Consider the following 23,782-nt stretch of genomic DNA (forward strand, 5'->3'; position numbering starts at 1 on the left):
GTTGGTGTCCATGGCCCACCTTGCCCATGTTTGCACTGGTATCTTTGTCAGCCATGCCCAAGCAGGCTCAGATTGTTTCTTCATCTCTTCCATAGCCAAATCAAATCCATGCTTTGTGTAAGAGTAGGCTGCATTGTCCATGCATTTCTTCGTGTCTTCTCCTCTGAAACCAGTCTGTCCGGAAGTTGGCATATATGTGCCTAAGGCAATACCTTTGTGCACAATTTGGAAATACAGATGGTTATTGCTTTCAGTAAACCCTTCTGCCTATCTGACATGATGGTGTAGTACCCAAATTTGCCCTGCTCACCACCAAGTGCCTCTTTCAGCTGCTCCAAGAACCACTGCCAATTTTCTGTGTCTTCCTTTGCAAGAACAGCCCATGCAACTGGATAAATGTTGTTGTTTCCATCTCTACCGTTGCTGCCAATATCCGAGCTCCGATAGTTAACTTGATGAAGCAACCATCCAAGCCAAGGAATGGTCTACATCCATCAAGGAATCCTGGCTTTGCAGCATTTACACAGAAGAAGAGGCCATGGAACCTAGGCTGCTCACTGATGAATATCTGCTGCCCTTTCTTGATTGCCTCCAGCTCATCTTCAGTTGGTCCATGGACGATGGTAATTATGCACCTTGATCCAGGGTTTCTATCAATAACGGTTTGCAAATAGTCCCTTAATCTATGGTACTTGCTTCTTGTGATCTCCCATTACCACATTTCTTGCTCTAGTCCTAGCTCTATAAGCCATCCTCTTAGGGACATCAACACCAAAATCCTTCTTGGCCTTGTCAACTAATGTTGTGATGGAAGTGTTGGGATCTGATCTGAACTTGTCGACATATGCATTGCTTAGCCACCTAGAATCCACTCTGCTATCTTTAGGTTCAATGAGACAACTGTGCTCCAAATGCATCTTCTTTATGCAGAATGTGTTCTCATGCTTGATCTTGGCAGCACACATATAGAACTTGCATTTATACTTCAGTTTCTTCTCAGGTTTGCACGAAACAATGATTCTGTCAGGTGTGTTCCTGTGGTAGTGGAAATTTCTAACCTGAGTAATGTGCAGCCTTGCCAGTGCCTCTCTGAACTGATAAACATCTTTGAAACAAAGTCTTGGTGTGAATTGTTGCTCAGGATTCTCCTTGTTTTCATCATACCATGTCCTCTCTGGTTGCTTCTTGGCCCTGCTTTTTCTTCCCTTTGGCTGCTTGAATGGCACAGGCTCATGTCCATCATCATCCTCCTCTGCAAGAAAACCTAGGCCATCTTCTTCATCAGATGGAGCCCATTCATCCTTGACAGGTTCCTCTACTTGGGAGTGTGTGATCTCAGAGTAGGGCACTGCCTCCTGGGTTTCTTCTTCACAGGCATCTGTGACAACATGTCTTCATAATTAACAGTTGGAGTGTCAAATATATCTTCAACATCAGTTTCTCACTCACAGTGCTCCAAAGGATCAGCTCTCTTCCTCCTCAACTCAGCTATTGTCTTCTCAAGTTCCTCTACCTCTTTTCTCCTCTTTTCTTCAGCATCCAGAGAGTAATAATTGCATGGATACAAAAAACTGTCACTGCCATCAGATGCTTCTCCTCCATCATCATCTTCATCCTGTTGTGCTTCTTCTTGTGCCCATTCATTTTCATCAGTTTGTGTCTGCAAGGGAAAGACAGGAGACACTGTTTGCAAAGGATGCTCTGGATAATGACCATCCACTTCATCATCATCGAGTGATCTGCCTCTCCCAAAGGGCTTCAACTGGAGAAACCACAATTGATAGCTTTCTCTTGTCCCTCATTACTGTCAGAACCAATTTCCTAGCATGTTCATACTTCCTAACCATTTCTTCCACCTTCAAATTGCTATCAATCAGAGCAAGGCCATTAAGTCCCTCCCCTTCATCTTTTACATAGTACAAGGAATCACACATGATGTATCCTTCCTTCTCCATGATAGACAGTAAATTCAGAAACCTAATGTCACTACGGGGCATACTGATTTGCAAGAACTTCGCACCATCGAATTGAAAATACAGCTCCCACATGTCATCAGATGGCCTATTTCTACAGCACAAACATGTGTTCATCACTAATTGCAGAGAAGGTAGCAAGAACACTTGATGAAATCGTCCGCACAATAAAGACAAAGGAAATAAATATTACATGCTGGGCGACTGGTAGTGGCTAAGCGGATCCTCTGTGTGCCTCTTGCCCGCCACCGAGCAAGCCAACTGGGAAGAGGGAAAAGGTGGCGGCGGGTCCTGCTCCTCCGGTGAGCTTTCCTCGTCCTCGGAATCCCTCTCCTCTCCATCAGCATCACTAGCGATGGCGGCGAAACGGAAGTCGTTCCTAGCAAGAACGAAACGGGGGCGCCCTCCGAACAGAGCTCCGCCGTCCCCCTCCACCCCGCCGTCACCACCTCCACGCTCCATTGACATAGAGGAGGGAGATGCGTTTGACTCCTTCGGGTGCGGTCGGGGACTTATTCGGGTGCGTTTGACTCACTGTACAGACGTGCCCTAACGGCCGTTAGTCCTTCTCCGTCCAACAAATGGCTTAAGCGCTAAACTCGACCGATCAGTGCCGCGCGTCTCAACCTGACCTCAAAGCTGGTAGTTAAGTGTCGCCTAGCCCAATACTGGTACTTTCAGAATTCTGCGTCATTTACTCCCTTTCCCCTCCGTGTCCCCTTCCCCTCCCTCCGCCGCTCTGTCGCCGGCTCGGCGCTCCATAGGCAGCCACCCCGCCTCGCCCACGCCGTGGAGCTCCGCGCCTCATCCCGCTCTACTCCCCGCTTAGTTCCTCCGCTCCCTCCTCCACTCCCCCCGCGCCTCCGCCCTCCATCCACTCCCCCGTAGCTAAAAATCGACTATTTCTCCCGCGATTCGGACGGGTCGGCGTACTCCGGCAGTTCATCACCAGATCGAGGTGGAGCGGCTTCGCTTAGGAGCAGAGGCGCTCGATCTGAAGTTCATGGCGACGAGGGAGGCAATGAGCTGGTGCTGCGGTGCCGCGGTGCTGGGTGCGACGAGCTGGACGAAGCTTCCAGCTTTGTCCTCCATGCCGGACGGCGGCGCAGCAGTAGGTGGTGGCGAGGCGGCTCGGAGAACTTAGGCACCACGGATCAACGGTTTCTCTCTCTGGTGTCTGTTCGTGAACTTAGGCGGCGACTGAGCATATTGTGCTGTGGACGTGACTGGCCACCCATGGAGCGTGGTGCCGGCGGCGGCGGTCAGACAGCCTCCATCGCGCCCCCTCTTGGCCGCGCACGGTGAACAGGCCAGCAGGGACTCGGGCTTGTGGAGTCGCGGTCGCAATTCCAGGCTGCCGGCTGCCGGCCCTTCATCTCTCCGGTCTCCGGCCGTCCGACAAACTCTTTCCATGCCTTCAAGTTTCAGGTGAATTTCCCCTTTCCTACCGCAGTCTGAATTAAGTTCTTGCTTCCGGTCGGCCGACCACTTCCACAACAAGCTGCTGCTGCTAGTGAGGCCCCTCTCCTCTTGTGTTAGTACTGCCACAATTTTTGCATGCTTGTACTAGTGTTATTCTTGGTACCAACAGAGTATTATGTCTTGATGCCAAGTTGGCTGTGGTGTCATTACCACAAAATCACAAATTGCAGTGTTCGTAGACAAAGTTCCCTACATATTGGAATGCATGCTTGTTGAATAAACTTGTCTGTAGGTTGAAAGATGAACTTTCAGTTGATGCACCTATCTATCCATGTCTAAAAATGCAGCTAACTAGCCTTCTGTGTCTGAACTTTAAGCATATTTTAAGTTGGTGTTTTTTGTTCGGTCTAAACTTATTTCCAGTTAATGTTCTAAGTATCTTTCCTTTGTAAACCTGAGAAGCTCACTGAAAGTTGAAGGGAATATTGAATAAGTCAATCGGATTGAGTTTAACATTGTTGTAAATAGAACCCAGTTTCATTTCATGTTCTCTGCTCTGCATAGACTTGTCTTTGAACAGGAGTACATGCATGAAACGATATTTCTTAACCAGGAGTCTATGCCAAAATTTCATGTCAAATTCATGTTCTATGCCCTGTTATTGTTCTCAAACAGTAATTTTGGTTATGTCTTCTAGGCTGCAGAAACCTACTGGATATAACCAAATACCAAAACAGCACAACAAGGTAGCAGATCGTCACACAAGAAAATAAGGAACCAATGTTTAACCAAGAATTAACAAGCTCTGGCCTCTGCATCAACTTAACTCTTTAGTACTGCAAGCTTATTCTTTTACAGTGATGGTCTTTACTTTGCAGTGTCCAAATCCTGACTTCAATAAAGAGCAAATTTCAGTAGGTTACTTCGGACCACAGTTGTCTATCACTTTCACAACCTTCTGCAGGGGAGGCTAATGAATCTTGTTTTGTATCTGACAAATTGCACGCCGATCAGAGATGTAGATGCCCAACACAAGCTACCATAGCATATCACCTTGGTGGACACTAATTCTAGAATCTGGTAGACACCTTGGTTTCTGAAGCTACTTTAGCATATCACCTTGGTAGACACTCCTGGTGTTTTATTTAATTGGCTGTAACAATCTCATGAAAAGTCTGAGAAGACACTGAATTATTCACCAATGTACATTGTTAAAGATCATTTATCTTTTACTTAATTGGCTGTAGCAATCTCATGAAAAGTTAAGAGATGTAGAGGTTTGTTCATCAGAATTTTGTGCCCACATTGGCAGGTCCATGGAATCCACAAACGGGAAAGCAGTCCTGGAGGACCAGGAGGAGGCGCGACGGCTCGGTAATGTTGGAGGAGGCGGGACGGTGTCAAGCTCGTGAGAGGAAGCGGCGGCCAGAGCGGGAACAGCAGCAGCACGAGCTCCACGGCTCCCCGACGAGCGTGGATCGAGGAGGGCTAAGCTCTCAACGAGTCAGAGCTCCTGCTCGAGCGGAGGAGTCCGAGGAGGAGGCGGAGCTCCTCCACCGCGCCCCACCGGAGGAGCTCCTCCTCTGCGCCCCATCGGCGGGGCTCTAGGTCGAGCGAAGGAGACGAGGACGAAGTGGAGATCCTCCTCGAGCGGAGGGATCTGCGGACGGCGAGTGATGGCCGAGGCGTGCGGCGGCGGGGGCCGCGGACGGCCGGGAAGGCTGGAGACAGATGCGATCTTTGGTTTCAGAACGAAGGATCTGATCGGAGAAGAATTGTAATTATAAGGGGGTTTTCATAAATTTACATTTGTGGAGAGCTCCCGACACTTTCCACGGGGCGGAGGGAGTAATTCCTAGCCGGTTGATGGTAATTTAAAGCTGGGCTTTCGAGCCAGCTGGTCATAGTGCATAGTATCATATTGTAGTATTATGCATATGATACTTGTCTATGATACTATCACTATAGTGGGTGGTATTATAGAGTAGTATCATAATCTTCTAAATTTATTATTTTGTAGAATCCCAATACAAAATATGTGTACAAGATCTATTTAGCATTAGCTTTTCTCGTAATGTGCGCTATGATACAGTATCCACATATGTTACTCTAATCTTGTCTGTCCTCATTAATTAGATGCCACATCAGTATTTTTGTGGGCCTAAGATGTATGATACTACCTAAAATACTAGCACTATGGTCAGCCTTATGTTTATCCTATTCTGCTCCAACGGACGAGGATGGTTAAAACCAGTAACCAGACAGTCAACAATCCCACCGTTGACCATGCCACGTCAGCGATTTCGGTGCGGAAAAGAGCATCAAGCAGGAATAAACCGGGATTAGTGAGTTGAGGGTGCTCATTTCAGGGATTAACAGTTTGGGATTTAATTTCGACACCGTCTACAATTTCAAGGTTTTTTTGAGACTTTACTCATTGTTATTTGGTGTAGACGTCATGAGGTGCCAGTGTCAGCGCTAAAAGTAGCAGGCCTACACCGATTGTTGCCCACGCGGGAACCCCTCGACCTGAAGATGGAGCAATGCGGTGATCCAAATCCGACATCCGAGGCGAATACTCGGAGAACGGCCGACAGACGGTACGAGCGCCTACGTACACCAGTATTCGGATGAGCTAGCCTGTACCACTGTACCTGTCGCCTTTGATGGTACGGCGGTGGCGGCGCCCGGACGGAAAATTTAGTACCACATCGCCGAACAGTGTATCGCACGACTAGTTTAAATTGGCGCGCAGGCGTATCGCATTCGCCTACGGAACGGAGGCATAAGAGCATCTCCGTACCGCGTTCCCTAAAGCGTTTCCTAAACCGCGCCGGATTAAGCGTTTGGGGATGTGTTTTGTTCGTGCCGCCTTTGGGGGACGTCGCTCTCCAGCCGCGTCCCCCAAACGCTGCCCCTAAACATTTAAAATACTTCTTTTTAACACAGAACCATTTATCAAATATAGCATATGAATAAAAATGTTTGCAAGGATTGTTTTCAAATTAAATTACAACAAACAAGTAAACAAATATAATAAATATGGCTAGATGCTAGATCAAGGTGCCACGGTATTTCCTTTGATCCTCCACAAATGCTCAACGAGATCAGCTTGAAGTTGTTCATGAACATTGTCGTCACGGATCTCTGCGTGCATGGCGAGAAAATCAGACAAAATCTGCAGCAACTTATGATCAACCTCCGCAAGAGGGCCTTCACACTCATAGGGACCAACATGTGACCTAGCATGATTCTTGCGGTCATCCTCGATGATCATGTTGTGCATGATCACACAAGCCTGCATCACCTCCCACATTTGGTCGTGAGACCAGCCTAGAGCGAGTGCACGGACAATGGCAAATTGTGCTTGAAGCACACCAAATGCCCGCTCGACATCCTTCATGCAAGCCTCCTGTCGCGTAGCAAAGTGGAAATTCTTCAGACCTGATGGATTCGAGATTGTTTTGACAAAAGTGGCCCATTTTGGATATATACCATCGGCTAGATAATAGTCTTTGGTATATTCGTGGTCATTGATCTCATAGTTGCATGGTGGAGTGATAACCCACAAGTATAGGGGATCGCAACAGTCTTCAAGGGAAGTAAAACCCAAATTTATTGATTCGACACAAGGGGAGGTAAAGAATACTTATAAGCCTTAACAACTGAGTTGTCAATTCAATTGCACCTGGAAAAGCACTAGTAACGAGGGTGATGTGAAAGTAGCAGTAATATGAGAGCAATAGTAACGATAACACATCAGCTGAGTAATAGTAACACGGAGGCAATGGCACCGAGAAAATAGTTGATACTACTTCCAATGACATGTAGAACGAGTATATGATGATGAGAGATGGACCGGGGTTCCAGCTATCTACACTAGTGGTAACTCTCCAATAACAAGTGTTGGGTGAACAAATTACAGTTGGGCAATTGATAGGAATGAAATATCATTAAGACAGAACATCAAGATTATTAATCATGTAGGCATGTTTTCCATATATAGTCATACGTGCTCGCAATGGAAACTTGTACAACATCTTTTGTCCTACCAGCCGGTGGCAGCCGGGCCTCTAGGGAATCTACTGGAAATTAAGATACTCCTTTTAATAGAGCACCGGAGCAAAGCATTAACACTTGGTGAAAACATGTGATCCTCATACCTACGCCTTCCCCTCCAGTTATCCCGATTCTTGTCACTCTGGGGCCTCGGGTTCCGGACATAGACATGTGCAAACAACTTGTAGATACAATCTAAGCAATAAGTATAGAGCTTAAATCTAAGATCATGTCACTCGTGCACTAGTGACAAGCATTAAGCACAACAAGATTGCAACAACAATAACTTCACAAACTTTATAGATAGACTAATCATAATGTAACAATCCATCGGATCCCAACAAACACAACACTGATTACATCAGATGAATCTCAATCATGTAAGGCAGCTCATGAGATCATTGTATTGAAGTACATGGGAGAGAGAGTACCAACTAGCTACAGCTAGAACCCGTAGTCCATGGGGGAACTACTCATGGAGCATGATGGAGGCGGTGGCGTTGATGGAGATGGCTTCCGGGGCACTTCCCCGTGCCGGCGGCGTGCCGGAACAGAGACTTCTGTCCCCCGAAACGGAGTTTCGCGATGGCGGCGGCGGCCCTGGAGTCTTTCTGGAGTTTCGTCAAGTGGTGTCGAGGTTTTAGGTCGCGAGGGACTTTATAGGCGAAGATGCGGAGTCGGAGGGGCCACGGGGCCCCCTCCCCATAGGCTGGCGCGGCCAGGGGGCCACCCGCGCCGCCATATGGTGTGGGCCCCCTGCTGCCCGCCTCCGACTCCCCTTCGGTGTTCTGGAACCTCCGGGGAAAATAAGATATTTGGTCTTTGTTTCGTCGAATTCCGAGAATATTGCCTCGAACGACCTTTCTAGAACCAAAAACAACAGAAAACAGGAACTGGCACTTCGGCATCTTGTTAATAGGTTAGTTCCGGAAAATGCATGAAATCATTATAAAGTGCGAGCAAAACATATAGGTATTGTCATAAAACTAGCATGGAACATCAGAAATTATAGATACGTTGGAGACGTATCATGGAGCATGCGCTTCCACTAGTCTGCTGAACACCGGAGACTGCTGCAACACGTTGATGTCATTGTGTGATCCCGCCATGCCAAAGAAAGAATGCCAAATCCACAGGTCATAATCTGCCACAGCTTCAAGCACGACACTGCAATATCCATGACGCCCTTTGTATATACATTGCCAAGCAAACCTTCCAAGCATTCCAGAGAATCCTCTGGCAGCATTTTGTGCCATGATCCTTGCAGTCTCTTCCTCAGTTGGCCCTCTCAAATAGTATTTGCCAAACTTTCCCACCACAGCTCGGCAAAACTTGTACATGCACTCAATGGCAGTAGACTCACTCATGCGAAGGTAGTCGTCCTGTGTATCGGCAGGTGCTCCGTATGCAAGCATCCTCATGGCGGCGGTGCACTTCTGAATGGACGAGAACCCGACAACGCCTACAGCGTCGAGCTTGAGCTTGAAGTAGGGGTCGAACTCTCGAACGCCGTGGAGGATATTCATGAACAGCCCCTTGCTCATCCTGTACCGGCGGCGAAAATTGTCGGCATGTGTTGCATCATCGACGAAGTAGTCGTTGTGCAGCATGGCATGCCCCTCCATCCTCTGCCGGGGCTTCGACTTCCTTCTTCCCGGCCTTGATCCTCCGCGGCGCGGCCTCTTCCTCTTCTCCGCCTCAGCGTCAACCAAGTCCTGGAGGGACGCGATGATCAGCAAATGCTCCCGCAGGTCGTCATCGAAGGCTTGCTCGTCCTCCAGCAGCAGGGCAAGCATCTCATCATCGCTGTCCATGGCTAAAGCAAAATCAATGGTTAAAATTGCGCTGAGGCAGACGACGCAACAAACAGCGGCCAATCGCGCCTACCTGGCAAGTCGTCGAGCATCTTCTGTGCGCGGAGGTGGGGCGGATTTGACGGCGCGTTCTGGGACGCGCTGGCGAAGCGGCGGCGGCGGTACGACCCGCGGGAGCCCCAGCCGCGACAACGGTGCCGACTCTCAGCAGAGATCAGACGCCCAAACGGCCGGGAAATCCAGCGGCGGCGGTGGGGTGGGAGACGCGGGAAGGAAGGAGCGACGAGAAAAGAGGCGCGAACCAACAGTTTATGCGAATAGTCGCCGACATGTGGGAGCCCGCCTCGCTTTTCGGTGTGTCCGGCGTCCCCGGAGCGTCCCCTGTGGGACGGGGACGGGCTCGGGGCGTCAGACACCGTATCGGGGCCGGACAAAAATGTGCTTTGGAGAACGCGGCTGGAAAGGTTTTTTGGCCCGGCGCCCCCAAATCCCTTTGTACAATAAGCAAAGCAAAAAAAAAAAGGTATGCTATGTATGTATGTTTGTACAATAGAAAAATGTACATAACTGTATATTAGCTGCATGTACATGTACAAAAAAATGTACATAACACGTGTCAGACATTGGCACTCGGCACTTTTTCCTCCATAAAAATGTTTTTTTCCAACATATATATTTTTTTTTTGTGCAGAAAAGAAGATTATATTAAAGTCCAGTTCTTACAGAAAGACCCAGAACAAAGGCAGACATACAGAAAAGACCCCTGGATCCCGATGAAGAAGACGAGCTCGATGCCACCGGTGGCGCGCCGCCGCCGCTGCACCCCGGCTTGGATCGGGCACAGCCCCTCCGCGGACGGGAAGTCGCCGGTCGCTAGCTCCTGAGAACTTACACCGCCGCACCCCAACTCCATCGTCGGACTCCTCATAAGTCATAACCTCCTCTTCCTTATTCTTGAAACTCCGGCTCGACCACCACGCCGCCGCCGGTGAGGGGAGACCGAACTCACCAGATCCGCAGACCCTGAAGCTCGGAGAAGACGAAGACATGGCCACAGGGCTCCTGGGAGCGCCGTCGCCAGAGAGGGAGATCTTCGCCTCAAAACGCCGCGCCGACCTTGTCGCCTCCTCCTCAGTGCCGCCGGCAAGCAACCAAGACGACCCTACGCTATATACAGGCCGTGGATCGACGATTCCCCACCCTCCCGCCGCCGGAGCGACCGTCGGAGGGGAGGGAATCGACGACCCAACAGCGTGCGCGGTGGATTTCCCGTATGTGTTCAGAAAAAACGCCCCTACCTAATGTAGCGGGGGAGAGGAGCGACCAAGCTTCGCTTGTGATTTTTGTGAACTAATACACGCAAGTTGACATCACATACGGAGTATATATTATCTAGAGTCCAAATCTATCTCTACATATACATACTCTAACATTCTCTGCAGCGAGAGTGGAGCAGACTATTGTGACTGGATTTAAAACCTCGCGTTTTCATCGTCTTGTTATCATCACCGTTCCCTTCTAATATCTTTTCTTCTCTCCTGCAGTTAAAATGGAACTGTCTGCGGATGGGCGCTAGTATTGGACCGCCCGGTCGAGATGCTCTAGGTTCGTATGTTTGACATCATGTACATTATCTATGAAATGCTAAATAAAACATTCTGCACGAGGTATTCTAGCATCACAAATGTGCTTTTACACGCCTGCACCAAAGTTCACCCGCTCGCTGGCCAAATGCCTTTCTCTACGTATGGATGGTGTCAGTTGACTCACATCTATATCTATAGATATATTTATATATATACTATGTATTAAGGATGGAAATATTAGAGCTTTCTGAGCTCTCCACACCGCACACGGTAGAAGTCTATTTTCTTCGAATCACACGGTGCCATGTAGGCCTTTGCCTTTTCTTTTCTTTTTTTACAATTTTGTTATGCAATAATTCTTTTTACTGCTTCTTTTTTTTTCTATATCTTTGACCCTAATTCATCCACAACTTTTCGATCATTATTTTTAACGTTAGTTACCCTGTGTTACGTGCTTTATGCCCTACGACAATCATCTTTTTAAATATCTTTTTTCATCCTTTGACGGTGATTTCTCTGCACAATTTTTTGGCCATAACTTTCTGACAATAATTTTTCACATTTCTTTTCGATCATACCTTTTTGGTGGTAATTATACTTGCGTACTTTTTCGAGGGTGTGTAATTTTCCGACCATAATTCAGCATCACTTAGCAATAGTAATTTTTCTCTTTGACGGTATTCTCTAACACACCTTTCCAACCGTCTTTTTTCCCATGGTAGTTACCCTACGCTAATTGTTTGCTGGTGATTAATTTCTCCGCAACAATTCGTTGGTGCTAAATTCCTATTATTTGATAATAATTTTTCCACTCAACTTTCCAGCTGTAATTTTTCGCCCGTAGTTGCCCCACGACATCTCTTCGACAATGAGTACTTATTCTGCTGTAATTCGTTAGTACTCCCTACGTTTCAAGGAATAAGGCGCCCTCGTTTTACGTGTTTTTTGTTTGGTCAAGAATTACTTCAAATAGATAAAAATTATTTGTATGAAATTAGTATCATCAAAAATTGCTTTTCAATACGATTCCAACGATACTAATTATATATAATATAATCAAGATTTTGTTGCTCAATATTTATGATCAAAGTTCATCTTGGAATACGCATGCGCCTTATTCCTTGAAACGGGGTTACGGGGTAGTAGCATTTTCTATTCCTTGGTAATAATTGTCGACATATTTTTTCAACTATAGTTTTCTTCCAGTAGTTACCCCACAGTAACTCCTCGACGCCTTGACAATGCGTACTTCTGTGGCCATAATTCAGGAGTTGTTAATTCAAAAAAAAAGTTGTCCCTTCTATATTATTTAGCAGTAGTTTTTCACACACTTTTGCAGTTGTAACTTGACCATGGTAACTATCCTTCGGCAATTTTCAAGGGTGGGTAATTTTTCGGCAATTTTCGAGGGTGAGCACTTTTCTGCCAGTAAATCATTTTTTACACTTCTACAATATCCTTCGGCAATATTCGAGGGTGGGTAATTTTCTGTCAGTAAATCATTTCTTTTACACTTTTGCAAATAACTCCACGGTCTGCCGCCTCTTTTATTCGGGAAAATATATATTGATGTCTTGCTCTCTTCTTCATTAAATTTAGACAACAATTCTACATTTCACGTCATGTAATCTCCAATATTACTTTTAACCGATTAATCAACCGTGTTGTCTCATCACGGGTGCGGCGTGACGTCGCTTTGCACCTTCGCGAAAAGACAGCTGCATGATTTGTGTTCGCACCCTGTGCTGCCACGTGTTAAGTAGTTGGTTCATGAAGCGATAAAAGATGTCTAGGTCTCAACTTTTTTCTAGAAGCAAAACACGGTTACATCAGTCACCACCAGCATACGTACACCTACTGAAGATCCAAGGATTCACGGTGTCACCACAAGCCCCATGCTCAGGATCACTCTCTCTCAATGAAAGGGCATTCCATCATTCAGAGGTGAGATAGTGTCAAACAAGGATTTTGATTTGAAGCATTGGTTCTCAAATGCTTGAAACTGGAACATCGCCCAATATAAAATCATTACTCCCTCCTCTTGGGTTTATAGGGGCCATATATATTGAGATCATCAATTTGACCAACAAGATATAAGCTACATGTCACAAAAATGTCCTTTCAAGTATGAAATTAATAAATCAATTATATAATTTTCATTGGATATTCTCACAAAAAAATCATTGGATATAATACATTGGTCAAATTAAGGACCCAAAAATATTTGTGAGCTTTATAAACCCCAGAGGTACGAGAAAATACCACACAATTCATTTCACTTTCCCTCTGGCTGGACCTACCTAATGAAACGATCAAGTCGTTTGGTAAACTTATGCGAGACTCGTGAAACAAAACCTGAATGGCACTACAACATGGAAAATTTCCGCAATCACTGCAATTTAATCTTAACAAGTTGCAGTAGAAAAATTACAAAATGCATTACCCTATCTACCCAGCTGATCTATGTTTTCTGTCGCCTCTACAAATTGTCCCAGCAACTCACCTCACCGGAGAGCGGCAATCTATGTTCATCTGTCAAAATGATTTACTTTCAGTAGCCTCTCCAGTTGATGGATCCAGCTCCCTACCTTCAGTTGTCTAGGCAGTGTCAATGTATTGACAACATCGTATGTTGTCTGGGAACATCACTTACATATCAGGGCTATATACACTCACAGAAGGTGGGTTCCAAATCCCAAATGCTACAGAAATCAAGTACTTTTGTTGTGGCCCTTCAATGATGTAATAATGCTCAACAAGAACTGTTTTTCGCCACGGTATCTGTTCAAGAAAGAAGCCACATAAGGATGATTAATAATATCTAACAAAGGAAGTATCCTTGTGTGTGGTGTATTGCTTACATCTCAAGTAACGAAAAGACCAGGCACATGATGCCTATCGCCATGTGAATGGGAAGGGTCTGCTTGAACCTATTTCTGTTCAGAAAAATCCTCTCTGAGAAAGCTGTGGTCACACCAGAAATGAGCAGAACACCCCAGCCCGCTGGCAAGCAGCGGTGGAAAGAGAATGAGCCCTGTAAAAAATGCCATCAGGTATCTTTGTTATAAATGTAATCCTTAGGAAAAAAACAAGGTGGAATATTACAGAAACTTTACCTTAAAATAGTCTTTGATGAATAATGCAGAATATGTGATTCGCAGTATCATATCTTTACAGAGAGTCAAGACACAAAAAAAGTTTTTCCAGATAAAGATTGATTTCAAGAAAACAAGGATAGTAGAGTTATTGACCAAAGGATACTGATAGAATTTGCAGCAATCAACCCAACAGCTCCAGCAGATTTAATAAAAATAACATTTAGAACAATATAAATTGCTGAGAAGAGGAGCAACATATCATTTGACTGCTTAAGCTGATTTTCATTTGCAACAGAATGAAGGAAAGCTTCAGACGTGCCTGAAAATAATCAAAAAAAGGACACAAGTCAATCTAATATGCACATTTAACCAAATACTACATAGCCTGGGTATATTTAATAATCAGCACCACCAGGAGCATCTTACTTGTTTGTACAGTAAGTTAGTATAAAACCATGTAGAGACAACATAGTATAGTTGGCTTTTCATTCAAGTAAAGTTCCTTTTCAGCTAAAATGTTGTGCAGAATGAGATATTGAAGTGCAACTAAAAGCTATCAACGGAGAAATCAAGGCATAGGTTGGCAGAACTTAGCTGCTAATTACATGACTGGAAGGAAATTATAAATGCTTCTCTTGTCAAGTTGGATATGAGTATTGTGCTATATGCATCATAAGTTCATAACTGGGAAAGACAAATCAAAAAGCAGAAAGGGCAAACAGGGACTGTTAAGCCCATTGTTCCAGATTCCAGTTTTGTTAATTACATGACTGGAAGGAAATTATAAATACTCCTCTTGTCAAGTTGAATATGAGTATTGCGCTATATGCATCATAAGTTCATAACTGTAAAAGACAAATCAAAAAGCACAAAGGGTAAAACAGGGACTGTTAAGCCCATTGTTCCAAATTCCAGGTTTGCAAAAACTAGTTTCAAATTATCAAATTTAAATATATAATTTAAATTTCACATGTTCAGCCCAGAGAGCTACTATTCATCAATGAAATATTCTTTACGTTAATAATAAAACTAATGTAAAAGATTGTAGAATGATACTATGCAGAGCTGCTGCTACATAGAAGTACAAACCATTCATTGCTAAGCAGATTATGTAAACACAATAGTAACGAAGAACAGCTGTAGCTTCGCCGTCGCTATATCTTCCTCCATATAGTAGATTCAGAAGTGTGTATGAATAACTTGGACCAAAAGAAATGACCACGAGACCTGCATAGTTAGAGGTTGATCATATTAAAGGGCTATTGATGTATTTAATATCCAAGAAAAACCAGGAGATCAACGTTGACAGCAACTAAAATATGTTTACAACAAAGGTTGCATGTGATTCAATTGCTTGCTTCTTACTCAGTGTGAAGGCATAAAGAGACTAATATAAACATTACAGAAATCGGTATTGAATAGCACACCTATCAGCATAATCAGCTTGAGAGCTCCGAGCAGAGAACCTTCCAGGTTTGATATATTCTGAGGAGTTTGCCCTGTGGATAAGGATACATTATTTGCTCTTTCAGAGAAAGATAAATCCAAAGATAATGCACACAGCATATTTTTAAAGTAATCTTGCTAAAAATTATAATATTGGCTAGCTATAATTGTAAGGATGAGATATTGAACAGCAGCATATGAACCAAAAATATGCCAAAATTTATACTTTCAGATAGCTTGAGATATAGGAATGGCCATATATAAATACTAACTGGGCAGCCGCAGCATATAAACTGGAATTGGGGCAAACATTATAATCTATCATCGCAAGTAATATGCCAAAAGATAATCTTGTTTTGTTGCATTGGCAGCAATGATCATCTTAGCAAAAATAATACAATAATTCATGGTACTTGTTATAAGCTTTACTTCCTGTGAGACGGACTTAAATACTGAACAAACAACATAGCAAACATACAGAAAGTGTGCAGAAATATCAAACGGCCGGCAGCGGATACATAAAGCTGTCACTTCAGAAGAACATTCTCAATTGAGATGGCCAAATGAATCCAAATGGGGGAAAAATTCACAACTGTGTTTTTACCAGAATAACAGCATAATATAGGATAATTTTGATTGAGTAACCATTCAAAAGATGCTCAATAGGCAAAACTAAACTTCTCCAGGTCAGAAGACAAATAATGTGGATGCATGAAACTCAATCTTTTAGGTCATACGGATGATAAACCATTCAATCTTGGCTGTCATAGTAAAATGAAACTTTAAATTCATGCAAAAGAGCAACCTGATGCCAATTGAGTGAATGTAGCATAAGAACTCTCCTCAAATGGCAGGAAAACTATTCTAACAACCAGACTCCCTGCAAATAAATAGAAGGTCAGTAGAGATTTTTGTGGAAGGTAGTTAAGTTATTATTTTGAATTACTCCACCGTTTTTTGAAGTTAGTTAATTTATTCTTTTTGTTCGAAATATTCTAGCCAGGTGCCTCACCAGCTCTCATTTATCTAGTAAAGAAAAGCACTTGAAACAGAAAGCGTTTGGCATACGTGCCTAACTTATCCACAAGACCATATGCAGCCTGGTTGTATGGAGTATCGAACCAAACAAGAACAAATTTTTCTCCTTCTTGGAGGATCAATTTCCTGAAAGTCTGGCCAGTAAACAATATGCACATGTGCAACAACTGTTTATCATAGACCATCAGAGTTGACAACCTGACAATGTACGTGTTTTAGCATCAATAAAGAAATATATAACTAATTTGTCATCAATCAAACCTAATAGTACAAAAAAAAGGACAGAACGAGAAGGAACCTGAATGGGAGGAGATCAAAAATTCTGATATTAGTGAATAAAAGAAAATATGCCCAATATCCAACGAAAATGCAGGCTGCATAGACAACCTGAGAGAGAGCAAATACGACCAACTTCTCCTGCAAAAATATATTCATTATTGTAGTACTGTACTGACCAACAGATGCGATACAAAAAGAATGACGCGGGAGAGCATGAATTGATGTGTACACAAAAGTGCCAGAGAGAATATTTTCAATTGGATATGTAATTCGGCAAAACAAATATCGTGTCCTGCAAAGCTCTATTAATTTCTAAGATGAACTTAAAATGGATGTGTGCAATAGAGGAGAAAGGAATAACGAAGGCAACTGTTTGAAAAAAAAACTATTTTTTATCTCTTAACCAACCACACATATACAGAAGTTGAAACCTTCTATTAACAGTGGATATAGACAAACATTATGCTTGGTACAAAAACCAAGAGAATACAGTATAAATATGAATTGGAAATTGGAAATCCTGGATTATTAATTTGTCAAAAAAAAATTGGATGTATGATACCTGTGTAGATGGTTGCACTAAATCGTTACATTAGTTTCAAAATGGTTAGTAACCCTTTCAAGTAGAACAAACAACGAAATCATTGTGGTCTTATGCATTTATGCCATAGGTAATAAACTGGAGCAAAAGGCTAATGTGACATTACCACTTTAATATGTCCTTTAATGAAGATATAAGTTGTTAGACACCGTAGCAGAGTAGCTGCAGGTTCAGTATACACTCTTATTATGTAGTATTTCTTCGTTTGAGAAAGTATATACAAAGGTTCTGCCAGTAGCTCCAAGATACAAGCAAATCCTGACATTTTGGATCAAATAAATATGTTAGCCCTCAATATGTGGTTATGAGGTTAGTGGGGAAAATATGTAATGCAAAGGCAATATAGTTTAGAGTAATAGCACGAAACAGAAAAGACACCCCATGATTGAGCATATCAAAAGAATCAAACTATACATTTGGCTTCTTAGCTAACAATCTAAAAATAACTGTAGGTCTATCTACTTGAGATGCTTCAGATAGCTCCATAACAGCATGAAATGCTTGTCTCCAATTTATAGATCCAGAGCTAGGTGTTCAGCATTTAAATCTGAGACAGAAAAAAGCCCAGTCTTCAACCCTGAACTCAACCTTGTACTGTCGAAACAATCCACTATTCACCCTCAGGTGGTTCGACAAGTGGCTTTGAGTGACATGGAAGCCATGTGTCTGCCATGCCATTGTCATTAACAAACATGGTAAGAAGGATCATTTCTTATAAAAAAGATGCTATAAGTAAATGCTGGAAACAGATAAAAAAAGTCAAATTTGGTGACACGGCAGCGATGTGGCAGACACATCACCAGAGACTACTTGTGAGACCATGCACAGGTAAAACTGGATGGTCTCCATAGTTCAAATTTGCAATTCAAACGGTATTAGAGCTCACATTTGAGAAGTGGTCTTCTGCAAGAGTTCCGGTTTAAAACGTGGACTTTTCTATATGATATAGTAATACTCCCTCCGTCCCACCAAAAGTGTCTCAACTTTGTCAAAATTCGGATGTATCTACCTACTACATAGTGTCTAGATACATTCAAATTTAGACAAAGTTGAGACACTTCTGGTGGGACGGGGGGAGTATAGTAGTCCCTCTAAGGCTCTAACAATTTAATGTATTTTGCCACTCAATCAAACTGAATCAACTGACTGACTAGTTCACTCCGTAGAATTAACCTTAGTGGGATATCAAATTATAAATTATCGTTCTCAGAACCAATATAAACATATAATTACTACTCCCTCCGATTCAAATTAATTGACTCAACTTTATCTAGATGCTGACGTATCTAGATGTGTTTGTTGACTAGATACATTTGTATCTAGATAAAGTTGAGTCAATTAATATGAACCGTAGGAATAGTAAACTTTGGTTAATGGAAGACTTACCAATGATTAATGTAGCTTTCGCATAAGGGTCAGAAAACTTCAGTTTCTTTACCCTGAACACAAATAGACTGCCGATAAAAGTAACTAACAAGCCAAATGGGATGATCATCCAAGCTACCTTTAGCATCTCTTCATCACTTAACACATCACCACTGTAATATAAGTACTTCATCAGTTAAGAATTATACTCCAGTGAAGCAAGTATAAGGAAAGATACTAGAAGATCAGAGAAAAAACTCCTGAAATACAAATTACAGTATGAATTAACAATATTTTCACGAACATACAAAATGAGAACACAGTTAGGAATGGTGCAGATCATCACGAGAAAACTTTTCACATGTATCCCACTTAAAGATGGTGAAGATAGCTATGAGAAGTACGATACCGAGCATTATTGCTTCAAACAGTGAAGGTGTTCACAGAATTCACGCGCTTCCAACCCCTAGGTGTGGCTGTGCTCACACATAGCAGCTTGCTTGGGCTTATGTCCTCACTTCTCCTAAAACGGTTAACCTGATGTTATCCATTTAGATCCACAAGAATTACATGCTAGCTCTACTCACCTCAAACTTAGTACTCACCTCAAACTTAGAACATAGGACTAGCATATCACTACTAAACACATGGGCCATTTCAGAGGTGGCATATGTGGCCCTTGGTGTGTAGTGGTTGTGCCACAGTCCGACAATGTATTTCAAAGTAAAGTTGGGACAGACCGCTTATTTTTGAGCTGGCTATTTTGGCAGCTTGGAATATATGGAAGGTGCGCAATCGCAAGTTTTTTAATGGTGTTGCTCCCTCTCGTTTAACTTAGTTGCCGCAACTCAAGGAGGATGTGAGTGCAGGGTGCACCCTGAGCAGTGAGCACTGAGAATTTCTTTCCCTCTACTTGACTAGTTTACATTTGTAAAAGAAAAATCTTGATTCCTAGGTCAAAAATGGCCTAGGTTGACCCCTTTGTACATAAATATTTTTTCTATTTAGTGGAGCAGTAGGCGCCTCTCCTGCTGTAAGTTCTCAAAAAAAGGTGAATAATGCTAACACATAATGCGCAAGGGTCCAAACATAATAAATAACTCTGGATTAACCTGTTTGGACGAAGGGAGGAAGCCCCAAGCGAGTGCTAAGCACGCATAATGTCCAATGGGTACTGGACTGTGCGAATTTCCCTCTAATATGTTCCAAAAGTACACGATAGGATCTTTACCAAGTAATTTCAAACTCTCTTATCTTAGTTTGTTCTTTGTTGGGCAACTGTGGCATCAGACCTTGACATTACCTCTTCTCTTGTTCTTGTTTTCTCTATAAACTTGAAGATACATATACCATGTCTCCCAGAGGACACATTTTCTCTATATATATTTACCATTTATTCCTTCTATACCCCCAAACCATCCAGCCAAATGGTCGAGTTGTTTTTCCCTTAATACTATTGTTATCTAGCCAGGAAAAAAAAAGCTCAAGCAACACTGGAGGTCAAGTTTTTCATGTAGTAAATGTACATCGTGCTTCTTGTCATGTAATCCTCCATATATCTAAACTATAGTGATTAAACAAGAAACTGTGGAAGGATCTTTTGCACTTCGCAATTCGTGGTGTCTACCTTATGTGGCTCATTTTGACAAAGAAAATTCTTCAAATAAACATGTGCCTGTGTAGTCTATATAAATGCAGCAGTGGTGCCGATTAATCACATTACACGGATGAACCTCAGAAATTATTTTAAATTTTGTAATACCTCCCAGAAGTATTACGCAAACAAGCACGCCGAAACCCCTCTCGGCTTAAAAATAAGACGCAGTTGATGAACAGAGGAAGCTGCAATGCGTAAGCCTGCCAAATAAATGACAAACATATTAGGCAACTTCGAAAACAAGGAACAACTGTAAGCGTAGATGCAGTAAAAAAAAGTTCTTTAGCGAATAAATGGAGGATTTATGGCTCCCCTTTCGGCCTTGTTTGGTGCTAGAGTATTAGTGGGGACTAGTGGGGATAATCCGCAGCAAACTCCAAATCCCCACTTATTCTAAATGCATGTTTGGTGCTAGAGTATTGAGCGAGTTTAATCCCCGCTTATCCCCACTTTTCCCCAAATATTAGTGTATTTTTTCAATCCCCGATACTCTACCCCTACCTAGTGGATTAGGGATGGGATTTTGCGGGGATTGGGTGACGATAGGGGTTCACCCAATACTCTAGAGTATTATCCCCACTAATCCGCACAAACACTCTAGTACCAAACAAGGTCATGTAGAAAAACGGTTAAGACTAGCCAGTTTTCCTTCTTTTATTTTTATTTTTGAGTTATGCATATTTCATATTTGACGGATGGTCCATAAACCATGTGCAACTATATCCCTATTGGTATAAGAAAAAAATTAAAAGATGGATTTGTTGGGTGGGTTGGGGGACTGAATGAACCAAGACTGCATATCAACAAGTGGTACCCAGTCCAGTTGTGGTTTACCGACTACCGAGTGATAACCCCTGGTCTTCTAAACCCAGGGATCAATGGTTGAGCACAGTGATGTGATGAAGCCGTTCTATCATTGATGTTTACTGAATAATTGATACCCAGTTGGTGATGGAGAAGTTCCGCAGATCCCCATAGCATTTTTCCCTTAAAACCTTAAATCACAAAGTGCGACGTGACATTCCAAATCTGATCAAGCAAATCACCATTTTTCATGTAACCCTATCTATTCAATGAAAAGAATCGCAAAGGTCCTTTGCGTTTTCTTTAAAAAAAGAAAACCATTTGATTACTAATACGGAGTCTGTTACACCAACAATGAAGGATCAATCTTCAAAAATAGCATGGGTATTCAGCATTTTCACCAAAATGAAAAGATCCAGCAACTCCTAGCTCATAAAGAACATAAGGAACAAATAATAGCAAAGGGGCATTACAATGTACATACATGAGTGACTTGGATAGTTGAAAACAAGCACTATGATTATTGCAGTATGTGATCAACTAGATGACACCATCTGCGGCAGCTCATTTATAGTATGTGATCATCAACCAGGGTTTAGTCCGAAGCATGTCATTGGCAAAATTCAAAACTGAACGCAAATTGAGGACACGATTTAACCATAGTACATAAAGATAAAAATTCACATTCAATGTACACTAATGCTAAGCACAACCCCAAATTCAATCAATTCCACAAGCAATGAAATCACCAAATCAATTGCTCACTGCACTGAACTGGGAAGGAAGGGAGATTGGAGGAGCAAGGGAGATCCGCACCGCGCAGTCGTCGGAGCTGAGCTGGCGCACGAACCAGCCATTATATAAGAAGGGGATGACCCTGGACAGGAACTGCGCCGCTGCAAGGCACATACACGCGAGCAGTGAGCTCTAGATCCACAAAACCAAGCACCCACAAATAACCATCGATCGGACGGGGGTGGGAACAGGGAGGCGAGAGGGGCGCACCGAAGTTGTACTTGAAGACGCCCATGACAGCGGCGCCTGCGGCGGAGTCCGGACGAGGGGTCGCGGCGGCGACGGTCTCCGCGGCGCCGGCGAGTAGCGCCATGGCCGTCATCGCGGAGCAGCGGCGACGGTTTGCCGAGCCCAGTGCTGCCTGCTACGAGCTCTTGGACCAGCACAGCGTGGAGATCGAGCAGGAGAGGGTCCCGGCGGTGCTGGCTCCCCTAGCTGTCGTGGAGATCGAGCAGGAGAGAGAGGTGAGATCGAGCAGCAGCAGGCCGACGGGGAGACCGGGAAGGCGGCGCCGGCCGGGAGGGGATTAACTTTTTTTCTTTTTTTTTGAATCTCTGGGAGGGGATTAAGTTTTTTTTTTTACAATCAATACCACATATATTTAACAAATAGTACATGGTAGAGTGACTCCAACGATTACAAAATAAAATCTAAAAGATAGTAACAAATCTTTGAGGTTTTCAATTTCTTTCTTCTTCTAGAACACAATTTTGTACTCTTTTGAAGACAGCCAAAGATAGATAACGAACCATAGACCTGTAGATACCGATGAAAGTGCTCCCATAATTTTTTGAGCCGCAATGCCAAGGTTGCGTGCACGCACGCAACCATTAAAGCAGTCATACAACATCGGCAAGAGTACCAACACTAGTATGTTAGGGAATAATAACCGACTAGCTTTGTCGTCGTCGATGGAGAGCCGACAGTACGAATCACCATTGTCGAGGACGTAGCAGCCGGGACAAAAACTGCGAGGGTAATCCTCCTCGCGGCAACAACGGCAAAAGATCCAAAATCGATCTAGCGAAGCAATATCTGCAGGCCCATACCTAGAAAATTGTGATCGTTCAACACCACCATTGACGCCGGGAAGAAGATCTCGTCGGTGAACAAAAGGCCGAAGATCACTTATTGCAGATGATGCGATCTCCATTGAGGGGAAACCAACAAGAAGACGGCTACCAAAATCCTAACATAATCTAATGAAAACAATACTTTTATTGGAAACTCCACGTATAGATCGGGTTCCCCACTCCTCCCGACGCCGGCGAAGCCGACCGGAGGAGGGGGAACCGATCTATGGAGGAGGATGAACTGGAGACGGTGATACGTCTCAAACGTATCTATAATTTATTATGTTTCATGCTACTTTTATGATGATACTCACATGTTTTATACATATTATATGTCATTATTATGCATTTTCCGGCACTAACCTATTGACGAGATGCCGAAGAGCCAGTTGCTGTTTTCTGCTGTTTTTGGTTTCAGAAATCCTAGTAAGGAAATATTCTCGGAATTGGACGAAATCAACACTCAGGGTTTATTTTTCCAAGAAGCTTCCAGAAGACCGAGGGAGATACGAAGTGGGGCCACGAGGCGACGCCTGATAACCCACAAGTATAGGGGGTGTATCGTAGTATCTTCGATAAATAAGAGTGTCGAACCCAACGAGGAGCAGAAGGTGTTGACAAGCAGTTTCGATGAAGGATTCACTCGTAAATGCTCACAGACAAGTATTCGAGTGGTTTTGATATAGCGAGATGAATAAAGTACAAGTAAGTAAAGTGCGAGAGAAATAATTGCGGCGAGTGGCCCAATCCTTTTTAGCACAAAGGACAAGTC

At 43.4% G+C, this 23,782-nt stretch overlaps 1 protein-coding gene across 3 annotated transcripts; it reads right to left on the reverse strand.

Moving 5' to 3' along the window:
- Positions 1–13,064: 13,064 nt before the first annotated feature.
- On the reverse strand, positions 13,065–22,268 carry LOC124676265 (protein RFT1 homolog). 3 transcript variants are annotated; one of them, XM_047212345.1, is made up of 14 exons: positions 22,148–22,268; positions 21,959–22,038; positions 20,444–20,538; positions 18,703–18,854; positions 17,423–17,574; positions 16,735–16,853; positions 16,471–16,634; positions 16,204–16,278; positions 15,380–15,451; positions 15,042–15,179; positions 14,116–14,271; positions 13,971–14,023; positions 13,716–13,888; positions 13,065–13,635 (listed from the first exon to the last, which is right to left on the reverse strand). In XM_047212345.1, the coding sequence occupies exons 1-14, from the start codon at positions 22,257–22,259 to the stop codon at positions 13,566–13,568; spliced, it is 1,611 nt and encodes a 536-aa protein (XP_047068301.1). In that variant the 5' UTR covers positions 22,260–22,268; the 3' UTR covers positions 13,065–13,565. The 3 variants fall into 3 exon arrangements, with proteins under 3 accessions (XP_047068301.1, XP_047068303.1, XP_047068302.1); XM_047212347.1 differs by lacking the exons at positions 21,959–22,038; positions 22,148–22,268 and adding an exon at positions 19,091–19,204; XM_047212346.1 differs by lacking the exons at positions 21,959–22,038; positions 22,148–22,268 and adding an exon at positions 19,091–19,204 and having other exon boundaries at positions 18,703–18,941.
- Between the last annotated feature and the right edge of the window lie 1,514 nt (positions 22,269–23,782).

Source organism: Lolium rigidum, chromosome 7, assembly GCF_022539505.1.
Source record: "Lolium rigidum isolate FL_2022 chromosome 7, APGP_CSIRO_Lrig_0.1, whole genome shotgun sequence".
NCBI lineage: Eukaryota > Viridiplantae > Streptophyta > Magnoliopsida > Poales > Poaceae > Lolium > Lolium rigidum.

Excerpts from the sequence above, each read along its gene's own strand:
- LOC124676265 (XM_047212345.1), bottom strand. The coding sequence starts at position 22,259 with ATGACGGCCATGGCGCTACTCGCCGGCGCCGCGGAGACCGTCGCCGCC. Across the intron at positions 16,279-16,470 it reads TGGTCTTGTGGATAAGTTAG|GGAGTCTGGTTGTTAGAATA; the intron begins GCACGTATGCCA and ends ATTTATTTGCAG. Across the intron at positions 15,452-16,203 it reads ATTCACTCAATTGGCATCAG|GGCAAACTCCTCAGAATATA; the intron begins GTTGCTCTTTTG and ends CCTTATCCACAG.